This window comes from Dromaius novaehollandiae, chromosome 2 (genome assembly GCF_036370855.1).
Source record: "Dromaius novaehollandiae isolate bDroNov1 chromosome 2, bDroNov1.hap1, whole genome shotgun sequence".
In the NCBI taxonomy this organism is placed as follows: Eukaryota; Metazoa; Chordata; class Aves; order Casuariiformes; family Dromaiidae; genus Dromaius; species Dromaius novaehollandiae.
This window is the reverse complement of record NC_088099.1, coordinates 150,986,290-151,006,031: the sequence shown is the minus strand read 5'-3', so window position 1 is coordinate 151,006,031 and position 19,742 is coordinate 150,986,290. Positions and strand designations below refer to the sequence as shown.

Sequence of the window (19,742 nt, the reverse complement as noted above, 5' to 3'; positions counted from 1 at the left end):
TAACATGAGATGCACATTTGGTACAGTGAAGGCTTATGGTTCCTTCTGGATCTCTGAATGCTCTTCCATTTTAAGGTAGTCTGGTAGTAACATTACAATTTATTTTCAGAAGCATGTGAAAACTATCTGTCAAGCCTTTAAGTTCAGATCGGTCAGCACAACTGTCTGAAAATTTGTTATGGTGTTCAATCTTCATTCTGTGCCAAACATAAGTGGTCTCTAGAGTAGAACTACACAACACTTAGAGCAGCTGCCATGTTCTAGGTGAAATCTCAGACATTCATTAATTGGACAACAAGCCTTACACGGTTTGGTCTAGGAATACCTTAAGCATGGCTCTTTCCCACCACAGTGAAGGAAATCAGTGGAAACTCTGGAGCATGTTATCATATGCACGTGACTCCCTTCAGCCACCGATCAAATATTTGACAAAAAGACTTTGTTTGATCGGTCGCTGAAGGGAGTCACGTGCATATGATAAAGTCTTTTTGTCAAAGTCACATAAAAATGTAGAGGAACATCAGGAAAGACATCCAAGAACAAAAGAATAAAGATATGGAAGATATTTTACAGCTTTGCAATATATTACTTAGGTAGTGTATATTCTGCTAGATTATGCAAAGAAACACATTCTATAAATTATTAGCACTGGGTATATCAAGTCCAGAATGGGAAGAATAACAGAAATACATTTATGCAATTTACACACAGAATTAGGATACTCACTGCAAATGGAACTTTGTTTTTTAAAACAACTATCTGGACCTTTAAATGGAGGAAACACTTTTCTTCTTTCCAACATTCACCATTATTTAATGGCATAGAGCCAACAACCTATAGCAAGAATGCTCAAACTGGCATGAAGGCAGATTTAAAACATGGGGCCTCAAAAGCATTTATATAATGCAGTAGACCCCTCATCTTGGCTCCTGCTAAGTTCCAGCATGGGCAGAAACTCTGCCCAGCATAGAGAGATGTTCCTAATTAGCTGCATCTTGTCTCATTCATCATCCGCATTTCCGAGTTCAAACTGTTTTTTTCTAGTGGAATATTTAACCTTTCGCTTATTGATAACCTTTCGCTTCTCTCACTTCTGCTCAATCATTTATAGTATTAGCAGACAATTTACTAAAACACTTGCGCTCTGATAGTCACTTTGACATTTTCTCTCAGCTGTTACAATTGACAGTTGAGATTTTGCTTGGCTCAGTTGCTGCCCCAGCTGTTTGACTTCACAGTAAACACTCAGCACCTGAAATGTAATCTTAGCTCTGTCATAAGGCTTATTAATTTTTTTAGAAAACTGACTTGGGAAGAGGCAGATCACACAACACATTTGAGTTTGAGACTGTGGAAACACTGTGTTTCCTTAAATTTAAGATGGGGATGCCATCTAGTGGATTTCCACTGGAGCAGGCATGTCTTTCTAAGCAACTAGTGAAGAATAGCTCTACTTTATCTAGAGGTGCCAGTCTTTAGAGCATTTTTTCTAACGAGGACTATTAAGAATTATACACTTGATGAATATGGGAATCAAGAAAAGGGCTTTGGAAGGAGAATGCTTAATTTTTGGTCAACTTTTAAGTGTCTAATACATTATCAAGCATAGGAGAAGCAGAAGCTCAATGAGCAATTAGATACTATTGTGTGACTCAGCTACTATGAAAAATGAATTGACTCAAGTTTATTCTTGCAGTTATTTATAGACTGAGCTGATGTTACAGTTCCAGCTATGAGAATTCAGATTTATCAGTCTCAGAGACTTACGTTGCCATATTATTGAGTAGCACTTAAATTTCCAAAGGGCTCAGACAACCATGTCTTTTTTAGTTATTAGTAATATGGGCAAAGCCAGAAAACAGGTGTCATGGATCAGAACAGTGATTCTCTTTAACTAAAGAGGAAAAGGAGAAGAGAGCATTATTGATGGAAGATGGAGAACATTCTTTTGTTTAATGAAACCAACCTCCTATGAATTACTGAATAAATATTTAAAAGACAAATCTGAGACATTGAACTACTCACTTTCTAGCACTAAAATATCAAGACAAATACCACCAACAACTTAACGTAGTCTTTAAAGTCTTCATGCTGTCTAGCTACTTTGGAAATTAAATGGGATATGCTCAGTGGCACATCATATCCCATTTTTCACAACTTCATCTCTCCCCAGCATTTCTGCTTAACACATGTTTATTGAAGTTTTTGGAAAACCTAAATAAGCACTCATCAGACTAACTGGTTAAAAAAATTGTACAAAATTACGGTTTATTGAAAATTGAAAAAAGTGAAATAGGTGTTCTAATATAACAACATACTCATGAAGCAACAGGAGAGAGGAACCTTAAAATCACAAGTCCACAAAAGATTTTTTTTATTAAAATAACACCAAATTTAAGAAACTGATGCAGTGCAATGAAATTTCAACTCATCATACAAAAAGAAAAAGAAAAGAAAAAAAGAAAGAAAAAATACTTCAATCCTTCAGTATGGAAAGTGCATTCCAATCCTGACATGACTGACATAATACAGAAACACTGTATCCAAGACAATGTCAAAGTTAAAGACTGGCATGCTGGGCAAGGAAGGTTCTTATTCTTTGTAGGAGTTCTTTCTTTACACTGTCCGGTACCAAGGCTGAAACAAATAAGAAAGTAAGTAAAAAAGACAAAATAGAAAAGATGATAGCCAAAAATCAACTTTTTGCAACAGCTACTTATATTTGAATTTGTTCTTGCAATTCTGTTAATACCTGAGGTAACCAAAGCTACTTGATTTTTTTTTTTTTTAAATATAACACATATCTATTTTTTTCTTATTTAAAAGAGGCTAAAATTGAAGTCTATTGGGTTCTATTGTTGTGAAAAAAAGCAGGTTTTTACCTGGCCATAATCAAGAGATTTGAACATTTAGGGGAAAGGCTTATTCAACAGGAAACAAATCACCAGAAATTAGTTTGATTATCCTGGGTACCTTTTTCTTCACATATTTAAAAGCAAAAGACTTTCAGCCATGACCTCAGAATAAGAATCTTCAACAAGTTATTCTGAAGGTCTATTTTTATTTAAGAGATAATGAAGTTTCTCCCACAATCAGCAAAGCTTCTTAGACACTCCAAGTAGAACTGTATGTATAAAGAATTCCGTGCGTGTGTGTGTGTGCGCGCATGTTCTGTCCTTTGCTTTTCCCACTATCCATTATGCTAGTACCCTGTTAGTTCAGGTTTTTTTCTACGAAACAATTGGAATTTTAGAAAATTTCTGCTACATACCTAAGGCAATGTTACTTCAGTGACAGAAATTTTCCTGGGACTTAATAGTAATATTTAGTAGTACATAGTAATTATAAATATGAAGATAGGCTCACATGACTACAAAAAGTAACCTTGAAAAGTATTTTATACACAAGGGTCAGTGCAAAAAGAATGGTTGTTACACAATACAAATTTAAACATTTTGTTTCCAGTTAATATCAAGCTATTAACACTTTTCCTTCACATACAACATAAGCTAGTTCACAGTGCTGCTTTGAAACTAACCTTGAAATATAGATAGGTATATTTGTTCATGCATGATCACAGTCACTTTTCCATTTAATTTTCTTACCTCTGCCTTTGGGAGTGATTTCTGCCACCAAATCGTCAACAGTAACATGCTCTAATCCTTTTTCTTTAATCACATCTAAAGAAGGCCAGCACAGACATTTGAAGACTTTTAGTTTATTCATTATAAGACAAAACTTGTGCCAATGATTAAGATACAAAGCCTGCACGCGTAGGTCAGAGAAGACTAGTGACTTTATATTACAATGGATTTAGTTTCCATTTCCTACTATAGGTTTAAGAATGTGAACCTATCCCTACTGACGCATCTCAACCAGGTCATATTTTAAAAATCTCATGTTACAAAGTGTAAGTTTATCTGAATATTACCAAACTTGCGTATTACTGGAAGTGTTGTAGTAGTTTGCAGGTTGGTCTGCTCACATCTCCAAACAAATCGTTCCAATTGCATCTGTCTTCCTCAAAGTTGTGTATACAAGACTTCAATTTAACATCCAACAAAGGACAGCACAAAAGAGCTGTAAATACTTATCTTCCTAATTGGTTTAAACAACATTTCTATCCACATTTCAGCAAAGAAAAAGTAAATCTGAGACAGGTAAAAACCTATCACAAAATATAAAAACTATGATAAATACTGTGTGATTAATACATTCTAGCATTTGTTCAAAGAAATTCTCTACTTATAAAACTTGAAGACTACTGAAAATGCAGAAGTCAATGCTGAAAAAAGTCTTGAATTCAGCAGCATAGTTCTAGAATGTGTTCTTTAAACATGAATGTTTTAACTTTATGTCAATAGGTAAAAGGTCTGAAGAATCTTAGTCCCCAAGACACCAAAATCTGGTTTACCAACTGACATCACATGTATTGTTTGAACACTGTTTTTTCCTGGTTCAACTTCCTGTAAAAGCTCATCATGTACTGCTTAGTTATTGGCTCTAATCCGCAATTGCAAGAGGATCTAGGCGGAAATACCAAAGCAAATAACTGTCCCTTCTGTTGGATCTGTCTGTTGTAGTAACGATAAACAGTTAATTCGACATGAAAGACTTCAGGTTGTTTTCTCTTATCTGGGTAGATTATCCTATTTTCATGAAATGTATTCAAAAGCACTTTTCTTTCTCACTCCTATATGCAAATGATGCAGTTCTGTGTTTGTAAGTTGTTTACCACAGTCCATTTTCTCTCAATTTCCTTTTTCTTGTTTTTATTCTCCTGTGATTAGGAAGTCCCCAAAACAAAAACCTGTATGAGCATTAATACCTAGGGAACCAATACTAATACTTTTCTCAGAAACCTAATGAGTTTCAGATCAGAGAAGAAATTTGAAAATTTCAAGACCAATAGAAGATAGCAAGATTTTTCTTACATTACAATTTTCTTACATAAATTGTCAATTGCCATGGACACTTTCCTCTTGCCTAAGTCTTGTAAAGATTGACTGTTAGGCAGTTGAAGCTTTTATCTAGGACATTTGGCTAGAACCTTAGTTGATTAAAAAGGACATTAGTTTGTTGGCTACCATTACCTTTGCAATGTGCCTTCAACTGATCCTTCCAGCCACATTCAATTAACTTGGCTCTCAGCAACTCTTTAAGGCTGTTAAGACAAAAAGTTGAATTCTTGCTAGCAGAAGCAAACATTCCTAACTTAAATATGCATCAGTAGGGAAATTAAGTCTACAATTACTGCTCATGTGACTGACAAGAGGAGCAGCAGAAACGGCTGAACAGCACGTGAATCCTACCCTGAATTGATCCTACCAATTTCAGTTAATTTTACCATGTTGGACAATAAAGAGGTCTTGGCTCAGAAGCTGATTCACAGTACTTCTTCAGGCAGTTTTGCTACTACAGTCACAGAAAAAAGATAGAAACATAAGGATATAAACACTTCAGCTCCCTGAGTCAAGTCTGCTGCCAAATGTGTGCAGGCTTTTAAAGTCAGAACATTTCACTTGCAATCAGGTCTTCAAAATAAATAAAGCTCACCCCACCAAAGAAGAGTTCTGTACTACATATATCTTTAACCACAGGTCTGTCTGCCCAGCCACACTTTATCTCACGTTGGGTGAGGAACAGGGGAACATGTATTCTGGAGTAACATACTAAAAATAAGAGAAATATCCATCTATATAACACGATTTAGAATTAAATAAGAATTTGGAGTTAAATTTAGTTACGCTTTACTTCCAGACGTCATTCACATTCAATAACATTTAAAGCATCTTACAGGGATAGTGCAGGAAACGCACTCACCGTTCTCGCTCTCCTGTTTCTATCAGCTTTTGGTTAATGGTTGCTCTCATCTGGGCATCTTTATTCATTTTGCGAGTCTAGGTTTTCACAGATCTACACAAAGCAAGAGCAAGTTTCAACAATATCAGTAAAGCCCGGGCTTCACCGCCTGAAGCCAAGCGGCCCTTGGCCGGGGCAGGGCCGAGCCGAGAACCGGGGCCGCGGAAACGCCTCCCCCGCCCCGGGCTGCCGGCGACACCGCCCCTCCCTGCCAGGCCCAGGCCCGGGCCCGGGCCCGGGCCCGCCGCAGCCCCCTCTCCTCCCCGCCGCCCCCCAGCGCGGGCAGCGGCGGCTGCCCCCCGGGACGGCGAGTCTCACCTCCCAGCACTGCCTCCCGCCCACCACCCGCGGAAGACGGCGCCACCCCCCCCCCCCCCCACACGCAGCCCAGCGCAGCCCACCACGCTCCACCTCCTCAGCGCGCCGGCGGCGCCGGGAAATGGAGTCCGAGGCCCAGACCCCGGCGGCCAGCTCGGCAACTACAACTCCCAGCATGCTGCGCGCCCCCGCCCCCAGAGGGCGCCTGCGGCTGAGTGCGAACCTCTCTGCCCACGTGCCCCTCTCCGCAGCGCTAGCGACAGTGCTTGGCCCCGAACTACAACTCCCAGCATGCCCCGCGGCGTCCGGCAGGCCTTTCGGCGTCCGGAACTACCCTCCCCGTGGTGCCCTGCGGCCGCTCTCCGCGCGGCCGCTCTCCGCGCTACAGGGCGCGTGGCGGGGAGGGGAGGTGCTGCCGCCTGTGTGCGCTTTCGTGGCGCCGCTGCCGCGCCGGGGATGGAGGGCGCCGCGCACTGCTCCCTGAGGGCGAAGCGCCTCCTCCTGGACCCCAAGTTCGAGGGCTACAAGCTGTCCCTGGAGCCGCTGGCCTGCTACCAGCTGGGGCTCGACGCGGGTGAGGCGCGGCGCGGAGGAGGCCGCGGGCTGGGCCGGCGGCGGGAGGCCGTGGTGAGCCTCGGCCCGCGGCCCTGCGTACCCTGGGGGGGGCGGTGCGGCTCGGCCCAGCCCCGCTGCGGGGGAGGCCGCGCGCCTTGCCCCGTGGGCGGCCTGGGGCGCCCGTAGGTGCTGCTTGTTACGGTGGTTTCCTTGTTAGGGCTGGCTGCACTGTTTTCCGTGGTCCCCCAGCCTCGCCGGCTGGCTTCCTGGTGGACCAAGGTCTCTGCCACGTATCAGACCCCTGACTTCCAGCTGCCTGTCCTGCTCGGCTTGGATTTAGTGTCTGAATGGATCAGGAAACCTGTGGGAGGAATCCGGTATTGGCTTGTGTGCAGGTGGTGAGGCCCCGTGGCCAGCTGATCTCCTTTGAAAAGGTGGTCTTAGAAATAGGCTTGAAGTGAGTAGGCATGAGTTAGAGAAATATGTATGAAACTGATCTCTCGTATAAACTTTAGTAGACCAGCCACTTTTCTTCTTTATTGCACTCTTGGTTCAGAGGTGACACTTCTGGCTACTCGTTCCGTGCTCTGCTTTTCCAGCTAGCTGTTAGCAGCGTTCCAGGTACTGGTCCCTGAGCAGGTCAAGTCGCTGGGCTCTCGGTTCATTGAGAAGAACATGAACATGAAGTAGTGTTTGGGTAGGTGTGCTTACAGCCTTAGTTGTTCCCCCTGAAATCTCTCAGCATTTTGGCTCTGTTGACTTGTTGAATTCAGGTGCGTTCTAAGGTGAATAATTTTATTTCCTTTGTTTTTAAAGCTGTGACTGTAATATAGCACAACTTTGGTGGGCTGACCTTTGCCTGATCTATATATTTACTGAGTGATATGCCTTTCTTCTGAATTACCTTTTAGGCATTTTTAATGTTAGCATTGAGTACATCATGTTAATAGTGAAACAGAAAAGTATGTTTGCTCTGGTGAACTGTCAGCAGTAAGATGGAAGCTGGATGTGAACTGTGTTTGAATGAGGAGTGAATGAGTGTATTTGTTAGGTGATATTATGTATGTGCCAATTATAGGGCTGCAACATTTAGCAAGAATGACATTTTTTGATTGTGTAGTTTGGCATTTTTACTGTTAGGCTGGTGTAGACTATTGAACTGTGTTGCCTTTTAAAAGTTAATTCAAAAAAATGTGTTTGTGTTAGGGGCATACTACAGCTGTGGCAAAGATAGCAACAATTAGCATAGGATAGGTGTAGTTTCTTAGTTTTGCCTCTTAGTTTTGAGACATGAGTTTTGCTAAATTAATATTTAAGATATTTTGGGCTATCTTACTAAAATGTATTCTTTTTTTTAAACGGTTAAAATGTTTTCTGCAGGATTTAAGTTGCCCTCTTTAACTATCATGTAGTTTTGTCTTTCTGCCTGTTTGTTGTTTGTATTTGATGTTCTGCCTGTGTAAAGGTCAAATGAGCTATGTGGTTCTTGGATGGTGTACTGCATACCTATTCTAACTAGATAAGAATAGCACATTTCCATTAAAATACTTAAATGATGGCATTGCTAATGGACAGGTGAATCTAGATGGTTCTTGGCAGGTATTTTATCTAATAGTTACAGTAACTTATGTGAGAGAAGATCAGTGTGTGCACTTCTCTTCCTTTCCCTCTCCACTCCCTGCAACATCCTGACTCATTTTCAGTCCAACTTATTTGCCTATCCTGCTATATCGTTAGTATCAAATCATTTAGTCTGCTCTGTGCACGTGTGTATCTGGATATCAGGCCACTGGATAGTCTAACCCCACTTCTTTTTTATTTGTAACCCAAACTGTGAACCAAACCTGTATCTGGTTCCTCTAGGTGTTTTATCTATCCTTATTTCAGCCTGTCCTTAGGCCATACAACCAGCTCACTATCCATTTTGGTTTTCTTCTGTTTACTTCCAGACAGCTTCCTCACAGTGCAGAGGTAGCCTGTACCAGAACTTTGCATTTCCTGGAGACGGTGGTTTACATTTGAGTTAGATTTAAGGCATCCTTCTATATCTTGGCTTATATTGTGGTCAGAAATATGGGTTGAACCATAGAGACCATGGCCTGTAGGTGATGGCTTTTTCAAATCACTGTGAAGGAGAAGAAATTAATACTGTATGAGAAGGACAAGGACTTCTAGTTTCCAGCACATCTGTGACCAGATTTAAAGTTTCAGAAACACACACACAAGAATTTAGTATTTGGGGATTATTAAATTAACATTGCTCTTTGAGCATAGAACTTGATTTTATTTCCTTATAGTGGTAGTGAATAAAATGTAATAGCTGAAGAGAAAGTCAAAGGATAAGGAACACCATCAGCATGACTAATCTATGATTTTATTCACACATATGCAGAAAGATGTGGTAATAGAATCTGGAAGATTAACGTTAAGCAGTTGTTGAATTTTGTGGGTTGGTTTGTTTGTTTGTTTTTCCAGGAAACTGCTTTGGGGGCATTTGTCTCGAATGACCTGGGATTTGGAGTTCTGTCTGTGTGGCATCCCAAATTTCAAGGCAGTGAGATAAACATGTAGTTTTTACAACATCCAGAATACTTGACAATAAATACAGAGGGGTACTTGCTCTTAACTGGAACTGAGTTACTTCTGCTATAGTACATGCACAGTGTTACTATGAATTTGTGTCTTAAGTATTAGAATAAAGCATTAATCTTCTGTATGTCAATATTTTCATTTGTAAATAAGGTGATTTAGAACCACAAAGTGCTTTATATACATTATTTTTAGCCATTTTTGAGTTTCACTGCTAGCTATAAAATCAAATGAGGAAAAGAATTGATGTGAAATAGAAAATTCTAGTATTTGAGCAGGTGGACAGCAGTATTTGATATAGTTGGACAACTTGTATTGATTGTCATATTCTTGTGACCACAGTGACCTTCATTTCTCGCCATCATATAAAACTTAACGTCCAGCTCTGCCTTTAACTGTTTGAACAGTGGTTGCCATAAATTTGATGTGGTCAGAAGCAGAAAGAAAATGAAAGCCTCTTTTTTGGATCAGCAGTAGAGGCGGGACATTTCTAGTGGTTTTCTTAGATATGTGGCAGTGATGGAGAAGAGTGGTGAATCCTTGTATTATATGGCCCGTTTTAGCTCCTCTGATTAAGATGTTCTTCTTTAATATCTTCCTTATTTGCTACCTGTTCTGCCCTAGACCATCTAACCTTTCAGTCATCTTTTTTTCTCATCTCTCATACTGGTATTTTTTTTTTTTTAAGTAGTAATGACTCTGCACTATTATGCCTTTAATTCTGAACTCTTCATCTTAGATTTTTTTTCACTTTTCTCCTTATTTTTCTTAGTTTATTTCCCTAACTGTTATTCAAATGCTTCCTTTGCATTCAAATTTTGAGGGGATTCCTTTCTCAAAAATCTCTCAACCTGTGGAAGGAGGTGAGGGAGCCTTACTTGCTATCATCTCTTCTGCCCCACCCGATCTCAGCACAGCCCAAAGCTGCAATTGTAAGGCAGATCCTTGTCTCCAACAAGGAGCATGTTGAAGATGGATGATATTTCTAAAGGAATGTATTACGAAAACCCTGATCTAAGCTTCCACTTATCAGATGAAATCTGATTTCTTTTTTCTCCAGATGTTTAGAATTTATTTGAATGTGGGATTTCCACTCCCCTTCCCTCTTCACCTTGTCTCTTTGGCAGAACCATTGTCTATGTACCATAATGCAGGCCATAGCTTTTAGAACTAATAACGTCTGAAAAGTGTACCAAATGTTAACTCGCACATGATTTGCCACAGGCATGCGGGGAATATGTTGCTTTGATCATATACTTTTTTTTTGTGTGCTTTACTTGAAAAATGATGTTAATAAATGATAGCCATACTTTCAATCTGTTCTGATTAGAACATGAGATGTTTTTAATTCCTCTAGTAATTCAGTACTTAAGTGAAAAATGTGGCCCATTAGTAATGCCAGAGCAAAAAAAAAAAAAAATACGTTTGTGTCTTATGGATCTGAAAACACTGATCTGTTTCAGACTTTTATAAAAATTTCCTGTTGTAGTAGCCTTCTTAAAATAATGGTTGTGAAACCCTAGGCAAATGTGAGCCGTGGCTTTTTTGTTTTGGACGTTTACAGCCATAGGTTGTAAATCTAGATTTAGATCTCAGGTACATGTATATGTGTTCTTATGTTGTACTTTAATTTCTTGATAAATAAAATAATATAGAAGTGACTTTTGCCTTGTAGCTCTTGTCAATGAAAATGGTTCTTGCAGCTGGCTCTAGCTTGTAAATCAAGGTCTTACTGTACTAATACTGTCTAACAAATGACTTGCTAGTTTTTGGAAGTTGCTTAGTTTGTGTTTAGTTTAGTGTGTGTGATAGATCCTGTTTACATTTCACATCTGCATGTAGGCAATTTGACCAGCAAACATACTTCATTCCATGGTATTTGCTAGCTGATGCTTGTTTTCAGTAAGCTATATATGTTAGGCTAAAAACAAAAATAAACTGTTTATTGACATCTCTACTGAAGCAGATTGAATAAGCCTTGTATTTTTACTCAACAGCAACAATAAGGTGCTGCCACTGTTAACAGTAAAAACATATTTCTTAATATTATAAGAAAAATAATTTGTGCCAGATCGAAAGAATCTCTGCATGCTGACCACTGACACAACGAAATAAATTAATATAATCTCTTCCGGTAGTAGATAAGGGTATATGAAATACTAAATCACTTCCACTGGGTGGCACTGCAAGACAAAGGATAACATACAAGCATATAACATTTGATGTCCCAAAATAACGTGTCAGTATAATTATTTTACGTATTTTCCAGTATTTTAAAGTCATTTTGCTGAATTCAATACCTTAAAAAACTATGGCTTCCACTACCCATGCACCTTTTTTTTTTCCTTTCTTTTTGCTGTTCTGTTTTACAATATTTGATGACAGATGAGAGACTTCAGTATTCATTTATGGAATAAGTCCCTTGTTAGTGCTGTTTATTCAGAAGAGGGTTTTTTTTTGCGCTACAGAGTAATAATTAGAAAAAAAATCCAGTTAGTCTAGAGAAATCTTACTGCTTCTGTTGCTAGTCATGTATTTTTTTTGTATTTAATGATTTTTGGGTTTAAATAAAGTTGGAGCTAGTGGAAATTTTGTTTTCAGTATCTTCGGAATGTTTTGAGTTAAATTATTTTTTCACAGATATAATTCTAGCAAAGTGGCATAAACTTCTTATATTTTATTTTTATTTATATATATATATTTATATCAGTCACACCTTATTGGGGTTGCTGGGAAATAACATTTAAAGCTGAGAGTTAAATTATACATTCTCGTATTTGTTGTCTTTCCTGGTGTGGCAGAACACGAATCAGTGTTCCTGGGTTTGGATAATGCAGGTTTGTTTATCAGAAACTTGAAAGAGAGAGCATTTTGTTCTTCTGAATAGCTATTATAAATTGCTGCTTGCTATTTGAACCCAGTGAATTGGAGATAGTAAATTAATCTGTCCTAGATCCAGTTGCTCCTTTAAAAAAAAAAAAAAAAAAAAGGATAAGTGTGTGTGTGTGTATACTTTCCTCTTCCTTTCTTTTTATATTTCCTTTTATTTCTTGCATTCCTTTAATATTAACTTATCTTTCTCCAGATTTGCTTTTTTAAATTCTTAGTTGATTCTCTCTTCTTTTCCTTCCTTTTTGCACTCAGCTCAGTTGGTTTTCTCCTTATCTTTCCAAGGGCCATGAAGAAAACTTGAACATTGTAGACTATAGAAAGAAAGGGATGAAATTACTCCTAGCATAGAATCTCCTATAAACTATCTTAGCACTTTTTATGTGATAGCAGATGACATTTGTACGCAGATTTTGTTTGACCATAGAATATGTTTCAGTTAATCAAGGATTGAATAGTTTCTCCAATGATTTCTTCTTAGCGTAACCTACAGGATGTATTCTAATGTAAAATGCCTGCAATCGATTGATAACAATTTAAAAAGTTACATGAGAGTACAGTAGACATTTGCTTGATTCCTGGTTAAAATCACTTACAAATTGTATAGTTTCTTTGTAAAGAACTGCGTAAGGCATTTTCAGGGATTTGGATTTTCTATGCCTGTCCCTTTATTATTCAGGGCTTGTCAGGACTGCAAGCTGAAAAAGGCAAGACAAAATTTATTCATGTTCTTCCAGCTTTTGTAAAGTTTATCACCCTATAATCAGCTAATCAATAGTATATTGTTCCCAGAATTTTCTTGAAATGTTATACATTTTGCTTTAGGAAGCCTCTAGTTTGGACTGTTTTTGATATTTGTATGTATTTTAGTTAAACATCTGCCAGCAGCAACATGGCTGAGGGGGTGGGAGAGGAAACTAAAATAAGACAGTTTTAGACTTTTTGTGCTGAAAATGCTTTACATGCTTCAGCATGTGAATTCTCATTTAGAAAGATCAGTTAATGTAGCTGTACAGGACACAGATGAAATGTACTTGGTTTCACTGAAAAGAATTATCTTGGATTATATTTGTGTTTTGTTTTTTTCTTTAATTGTTTACAGTATATTCATATGTTCTCTGGTCTTGTCGTGTTGGGAAGATTCTCTCTGATATTCATATTCTCTTCATTCTCCAAACAGCTTTAGAACACATGTAATTTTTATTTCTTCTGCAGTGTAACTTACTGTGAAATATTCTAATTAAGTTAAAGTAAAAATTGGCATGGGTAACATCTTTCCAATTATGATAGGTATATTTTCTTCTTATACCTCCTTTTTTGATATTCTAGCTTTTTTCTGAAGGGCCATGGCTTGGGGAACAGTGATTTATTAATTGCAGAGAAGCTGAAATCTCTTATGTGGTGAATATGAATAATGATTTGAGCTGAGTGGAATTAGTGCTGTTGGTTTGCAAATATCAACAGTGATTAGGAGGCTAATTGCTTCTACAAAACCTTTGTAAAACGACGCTATAATATGACTGGATTTTTTATTCACTAGGCAGTATTATCTTGCTTAGTTTCCTGTAGCCACTCTTATGTTAATAGCAAGTATCTTCAATGGGGTCAGTTTTGAGGCAGCTGGTGATTATCCGATTGCTGGTATTGTGATAGCCATCCAGTGGCACGGATTGCATTGGAAAATGAATTATGGTTTATAATCATCAATATTCTACTGAGAGTAGAATAAACTACCGATTCTTAAGCAGGTTTTAAGGAGATTCTGAAGAAGAGTGCAAGAAATCTTAAGATGAGGACTGCTGGATAGAGCTGTGAATGATTGCTATTATAGGAGTAGGTGGAGCAGAGGGAAATACTGGAAATAGCTTTGCTCTGTTTCTGAGCAAAAAAGAATGGAAAGATATGAGATGTTGAGACTACAGCTGCTAGATCTCCATATAGATGAAGAAGAGGAGGAAAGAGCTTCAGCTAATAGTTCCCTTCAGGGAAGGTACCTTTCAAAACCACCTTTTAAAGGAAAACATGGTGTTACAAGGATAACATTAGTTGTGATTACTGCCAACTGAAGAGAGGTTTTCTAGTTGGAAAAAGCTCAAGTGGATGATTTTAAGTAGCACTCTTCCCTTACTGAAAAAGGTACCATTATTAGTGAACAGCCTTTCTTTACAGCCTCTTATAGTTAGAGAAAGCATAGGCCAAATTTTTTGAGGGTATCTTGGTTGTTTCTCAAGATTTCTTCAACCTCAGTGGGAGCGCCGAGGACATACTTCTTCAGTAATGACCCTGTACTAGTTCTGCTTTGTACTGTTTTAATCTTTTGCATTGCAAGTGTTGATTGCTTGGTTCAGAATTGAAGACTGAAATCCATATAGTTAGAGGGGGTATTTCTTTAGGATGTTGCTTTGTGCAAGTTATCATAGAGCAGAATTTTTTCCCCTTACTGTAATATCATGTACCTTTTGGGAATCTTTGTTCTCTTCTGTGGATTTCAAAATGAATTTTGCATCATAGCTGCTTATGTGTTTTTTGCCTTGTGAAGGTTATTGGCAAATTGGAGAAACCTCAACACATGTTGGGAGGAGACGGTGTAGGCCATTATAAATGGTAATGGTTGGTACATGATCACACTGAATGATTGCAGTGGCCTTGAACGTGTGTGAACTGTTTTCCAAGTTTATACTGACATTTTTAACTGTTTGTATCTAGTGTATCTTTCTTCAAATAAATCAAGGTTATGGGCTAAGGATGGAAGAATTATTTTTAAATATATTTCCTAGCTGTTAAAATAGTCTCTCTCTCTTTTTTTTTTTCTTTTTTTCCCCAGCTGTTGCAGAAGTCAAACTTCGAGATGATCAGTACACCCTCGACCACGTGCGTGCTTTTGGCATGTATAATTATCTTCACCTGGATTCCTGGTACCAGGATAATGTCTACTATATTGACCAATTTGGAAGGGTTATGAATGTGTCAGTGACTCTGGTAAGAATAGTTGTCTTCAAAAAAAAAAAAAATTACTGAAATTAAAAAGGTAGAGATAGATGAGGCAGAAAAAATGGCAGAAAGTATCCAGATGCAGAAACTGAGGAAGCTATTGCCAGAAAGATAGGGAAATCAACACATGGAGTTCATCAGGAAGGATGAAGGGATTTTAAGTGAGGGTTTCTGACATTTTTTCATTAATAGCATTGCATCAGATCTTACTTCATTCTGGGGATGATGGGTGTATGGCAACAAGCTGAAGAAAATTAATAGACACTTCCAGTTGCCAGATGTTTCTCCCCTGCATTATTTGATGTGTGTCTGTGTGCTAATTTGAAAATCAAGTCACTGTAGGTATAAGGGGAGAAAGAAGCTGCAGACTTTAGAATTATTGATGAATGCACATATAGACTAGTAGCTGAATTTGGGCATCACTCACTGAAGCCAAAAAGATGCTACTGGCCCTGGCCCGATTTGAAATAGTGTGCAAGTAAAGTAGACCAAGTAGAAAAACATGACATTTTGCTAGTTTTATTCTGATGTTTTTAAATCACATTTTCCATTTCTTTTGAGGCATTTTCATTCGTAGATGCACTAGTTTCTACTACAAAGCTATTCTGTATTCTGTAAGGAAAAGGTTATAGCTGTCTGGACACCATGCTTCTGACGCATCCAGTAGCAGGGCTTGGTCATTAAAGAATAGTAGACTGTTATTTGTGGTGTTTTTGCACTATCATAATGCTTTTGTAGCTTTGAAAGTATAATTTGGAGTAAGGTTATATCTCTGACAATTACAATTTGTGTCCTGTTGAATATTAAAGATGTCCTTACACTTTCTCACCAGAAGCTAGGATTTGTTTGTTTTCATGGTGACTGATTGACTCTGTCCTTCTGACTCATTAAGCATAGCTTTTTAAATGTTAATCTTTCCAGGAGGGAAAAAAATACCCATAATTGTATCCAGTTGTTAGCTAATCTAAATAGTGATTCTTCATTCATAACCGGTTATTTCGTTAACATTTTATGGTGAGAAAGGTAATAAAATGTAGATACTCCATTCTCATAATAAGATTTGCTCTAGCAGTAAATGGTTCAAGGCTGCTGTTTGGTTTTACATAAAACAAATAATTTCATATGACAAGTCAGTTGAATTCTGCTTTGGAATTAATATAATTCTAGAAAATACAACACCACTCTATTAAATATTTTCTTCTTGTACACAGCTGTTTCTGTGTGGCAGCCTCTTCCAGGTACTATAATCTGACTTTTGGAATCATGTTGGTTGCCTGAGAGAGTTAAGTAGTTAAATGAGTTGGGAGGAGAAGACAGTCTTTCCCCTTTTGTTTTCAAATGGCGAGAGTGGTTGTGTATCTAAAGATTAAGTAGACAGTTTCCCTGCTTAATCTCTTCATGCTGTTCTCCCTAGACTCCACAGAACAGTTTGCTTCACTGCAGTCCACAGAGTACTGGCCTAAGATTATTTTGTTGTTTTAACTGACTATATGATTTTCAGGGCTAGAAAGAAAAGTATATATTATGCTACCAAGGAATTTGACTGTAATCCCATGGAACGAAGGAAAACACAAGGAAATGCGTGATTTTTGAGAGAGTGTGACTCCCTCTGGGGCAAGATTCTGAACAAAATATGAATAGGTCAGGGCTAAGCTGAGAGAAATCCTGAAATAGTAGTTCTAGAGCGTCTAGGAATCTAGGTTTCCAGAGTATGGTAAGCTAAGAACTGGAGCCATGGAATAGTTCCTTTGCTTTCCATAAAATGTACAGGCAGTTGAGGCCACTGGCAATCTCTTGCTGAGCTAGAAAAAACTTCTGGGAGTTCTTACCATATCTCCAGCAATCCTCTGAATTCCCAGCAGGAACATGCAAAAGGAAGAAACTTGTCAGAAAAAGCCTTTTGTGAACAGTGGCTTGCCACGACTGCATTATTCCAAGAAAGATCTATCCCAACAAGCAAGAAGTAAGCAAAGGCAGCAGGAGGCCTGCATGGATGAGCAAGGAGCTCCTGTTAAACATGAAAAGGAAGTGTACAAGAGGTGGAAGCAGGGACACGTGACCCAGGAAGAATATAGACAAACTGACAGAGCGTACAGGGATGCATTAGGAAAGCTGAAGTCCACCGGGAGCTGAAAGTGGCAGGGGATGTGAAGGGCAATAAGAAAGGCTTCTACAAGTACGTAAGCAGCAAAAGGAAAGCTAAGCAAATGTGAGCCTGCTGCCAGATGGGTCAAAGGCCCTGGTGACAGAGGACACAGAAAGGGCAGAGATCCTGAATGCCTTCTTCTCTGAGAAGACTAGCCTTCAAGAATCTCAGGCCCCTGACACCAGAGGGAAGTCTGGAGCAGTGAAGACTTGCCCTTGGTAGAGGAAGATCAGGGTAGGGAACGCTTAAACATGCTGGACGTACACAGGTCCCCGAGCCCTGACAAGGATGCTCCCATGAGTGCTGTGGGAGCTGGCTGAGTGTGAAGCCACTCTTGATGATCTTGAAAGGTGACGGTGACTGGGAGAGGTTCCAGAGGACTAGAAGAAAGCAAGTGTCGGCCCTATCTTCAAGAAGGGTGAGAAGGAGGATCTGGGGAACTACAGGCTGGTCATCCTCAGCTCGATCTCTGGGAAGGTGATGGAGCAACTGATTGTGGAAGATATTTCCAAATGTATGAAGGACAAGAAGGTGATTGGGAGTAGTCAGCGTGGATTTCTAAAGGGGAAATTGTGCTTAACTGACCTGTTAGCCTTCTGTGATGAGCTGCCTGGCTTGGTGGATGAGAGGAGAGGAGTGGATGTTGTTCATTTTGACTTTCGTAAGGCTTTTGACACTGTCTCCCGTAGCATCCTCATAGACAAGCTGACGAAGTGTGGGCTAGGTAAGTGGTCAGTGAGGTGGATTGAAAACTGGCTGAGCTGCTGGGCTCAGGGGGTTGTGATCAGCATCACAAAGTCCAGCTGGAGGCCAGTGACTAGTGGTGTCCCTTAGGAGTCGATACTGGGACCAGTACTGTTTAACCTTATTGTTAATGATGTGGATGATGGGACCGAATGCACCCTTGACAAATTTGTAGATGACCCAAAACTGGAGAAGTGGCTGCGGCACCAGATGGTTGCACTGCCGTTGGAAGGGACTTTGACAGGCTGGAGAAACAGGCAGAGAGGAACATCATGAAGTTCAGCAAAGGGGATTGCAAAGTTTGCCAAAAAAAAAAAAAAAAAATCCTGGAGAAGAATTACCTCTTGCAGCAGTACACGCAGGGGGCCAAGTAGCTGGAGAGCATCTTTGCAGAGGAAGACCTGGGAGTCCTGGTGGACGGGAAGCCCACCATGAGCCCGCAATGTGTCCTTGTGGCAAAGGCGGCCAAGAGTGTCCTGGGCTGCATTAGGCAGAGCATTACCAGTGGGTTGAGGGTGGCGATGCTTCCTCTCTACTTAGCACTGCTGAGAGCACATCCGCTGTGCTGTGTCCAGTGCTGGGCTGCCCAGTACAAGTGAGACATGGACATACTGGAGGGTGTTTGGCAAAGGGCCATGAGTATGGGTTAAGGGGCTGGAGTATCTCTTATATGAGGAGAGGCTGAGAGTTGGGGACTCTTGAGTCTGGAGAAGAGAAGGCTCGGGGGGGATCTTATCAATGTGTATAAACACCTGTTGGGAGGGTGTCAAGAGAACGATGCTCAGCTCTTCTGAGTGGTGCCCAGTGAGCACAAGAGGCAATGAGCACAGACTGAAACACAGGAAATTCCATCTGAACACAAGAAAACACTTCTTCCTTGTGAAGGTGGCTGACCACTGATCAGGTTTCCCAGAGAGGCTGTATCTGTTTCTGTCATTAGAGCTACTCAAAACCCAACCAGACACGGTCCTGGGCAACCTGCTCTAGGTGCCCCTGCTTGAGCAGGGGGGTTAGATTAGATGGTCTCCAGAGGTGCCTTCCAACCCCAGCTGTTCTGTGATCTTGTGATTTTCCTTTATTAGGAAGAACTGAAGTCTGTACGGCAGTCTGTAAATTTCATTCTTAAATGATAAAATAGGAAGGCTTTTACAAAAAGCAGAAGTCTGCATTTTCATGTGTAGTACATTGAAATAATATTCTTGCATGTAACAGTTATATATTACATGTTGGTTCCTTGGAATTTTTCAAGAAAATGGCACTTTGTTAGTATCCCATCACAGGTTTTTATTCTACCAGACAAATACATTCTCACCATCTTTTGTCCTAATATACAATTCAGTGCTGTTTTGCGAAGGGAACTTTTGCATATGTATAAGAACGAATGTGTGTTCAGAAACATCAACAGGATCTCTCATTACAAATGTGCCTGGCTGTATGTTACTCAAATGCATATTACAAGCTACAATTGACTGAAAACAATTTTTATAAGTTAGCAACTGCCACCATTAAAATGAATGTTAGTATTCTCTCAAAAAGAAAATGAAACAGGTTAATATACTGATATTTTATATCCAAAATAAAAGAATATATAGTTTTTTTTTTTAAAGCGTGTAATTATTTCTAGTGCTGATTTCTATTTCTGTTGCAA

General features: G+C 39.4%; 2 protein-coding genes across 5 annotated transcripts in view; one reads left to right on the top strand and one right to left on the bottom strand.

Annotated features, from left to right (window-relative positions):
- Positions 1-2,242: 2,242 nt before the first annotated feature.
- On the bottom strand, positions 2,243-6,346 carry ENY2 (ENY2 transcription and export complex 2 subunit). 3 transcript variants are annotated; one of them, XM_064507807.1, is made up of 5 exons: positions 6,274-6,346; positions 5,824-5,916; positions 5,094-5,164; positions 3,606-3,680; positions 2,243-2,637 (listed from the first exon to the last, which is right to left on the bottom strand). In XM_064507807.1, the coding sequence occupies exons 2-5, from the start codon at positions 5,889-5,891 to the stop codon at positions 2,561-2,563; spliced, it is 291 nt and encodes a 96-aa protein (XP_064363877.1). In that variant the 5' UTR covers positions 5,892-5,916; positions 6,274-6,346; the 3' UTR covers positions 2,243-2,560. The 3 variants fall into 3 exon arrangements, with proteins under 3 accessions (XP_064363877.1, XP_064363876.1, XP_025955622.1); XM_064507806.1 differs by having other exon boundaries at positions 6,264-6,333; XM_026099837.2 differs by lacking the exon at positions 6,274-6,346 and adding an exon at positions 6,181-6,266.
- Positions 6,347-6,517: 171 nt separating this feature from the next.
- Positions 6,518-19,742, top strand: part of NUDCD1 (NudC domain containing 1) — a 52,937-nt gene continuing 39,712 nt past the window's right edge. For both annotated transcript variants that reach the window (XM_026099767.2, XM_026099766.2), the window contains exons 1-2: positions 6,518-6,754; positions 15,038-15,192. In XM_026099767.2, coding sequence (XP_025955552.1) covers positions 6,637-6,754; positions 15,038-15,192 — 273 coding nt within the window. In that variant the 5' untranslated portion in view covers positions 6,518-6,636. The remainder of the gene's footprint in view (positions 6,755-15,037; positions 15,193-19,742) is intronic.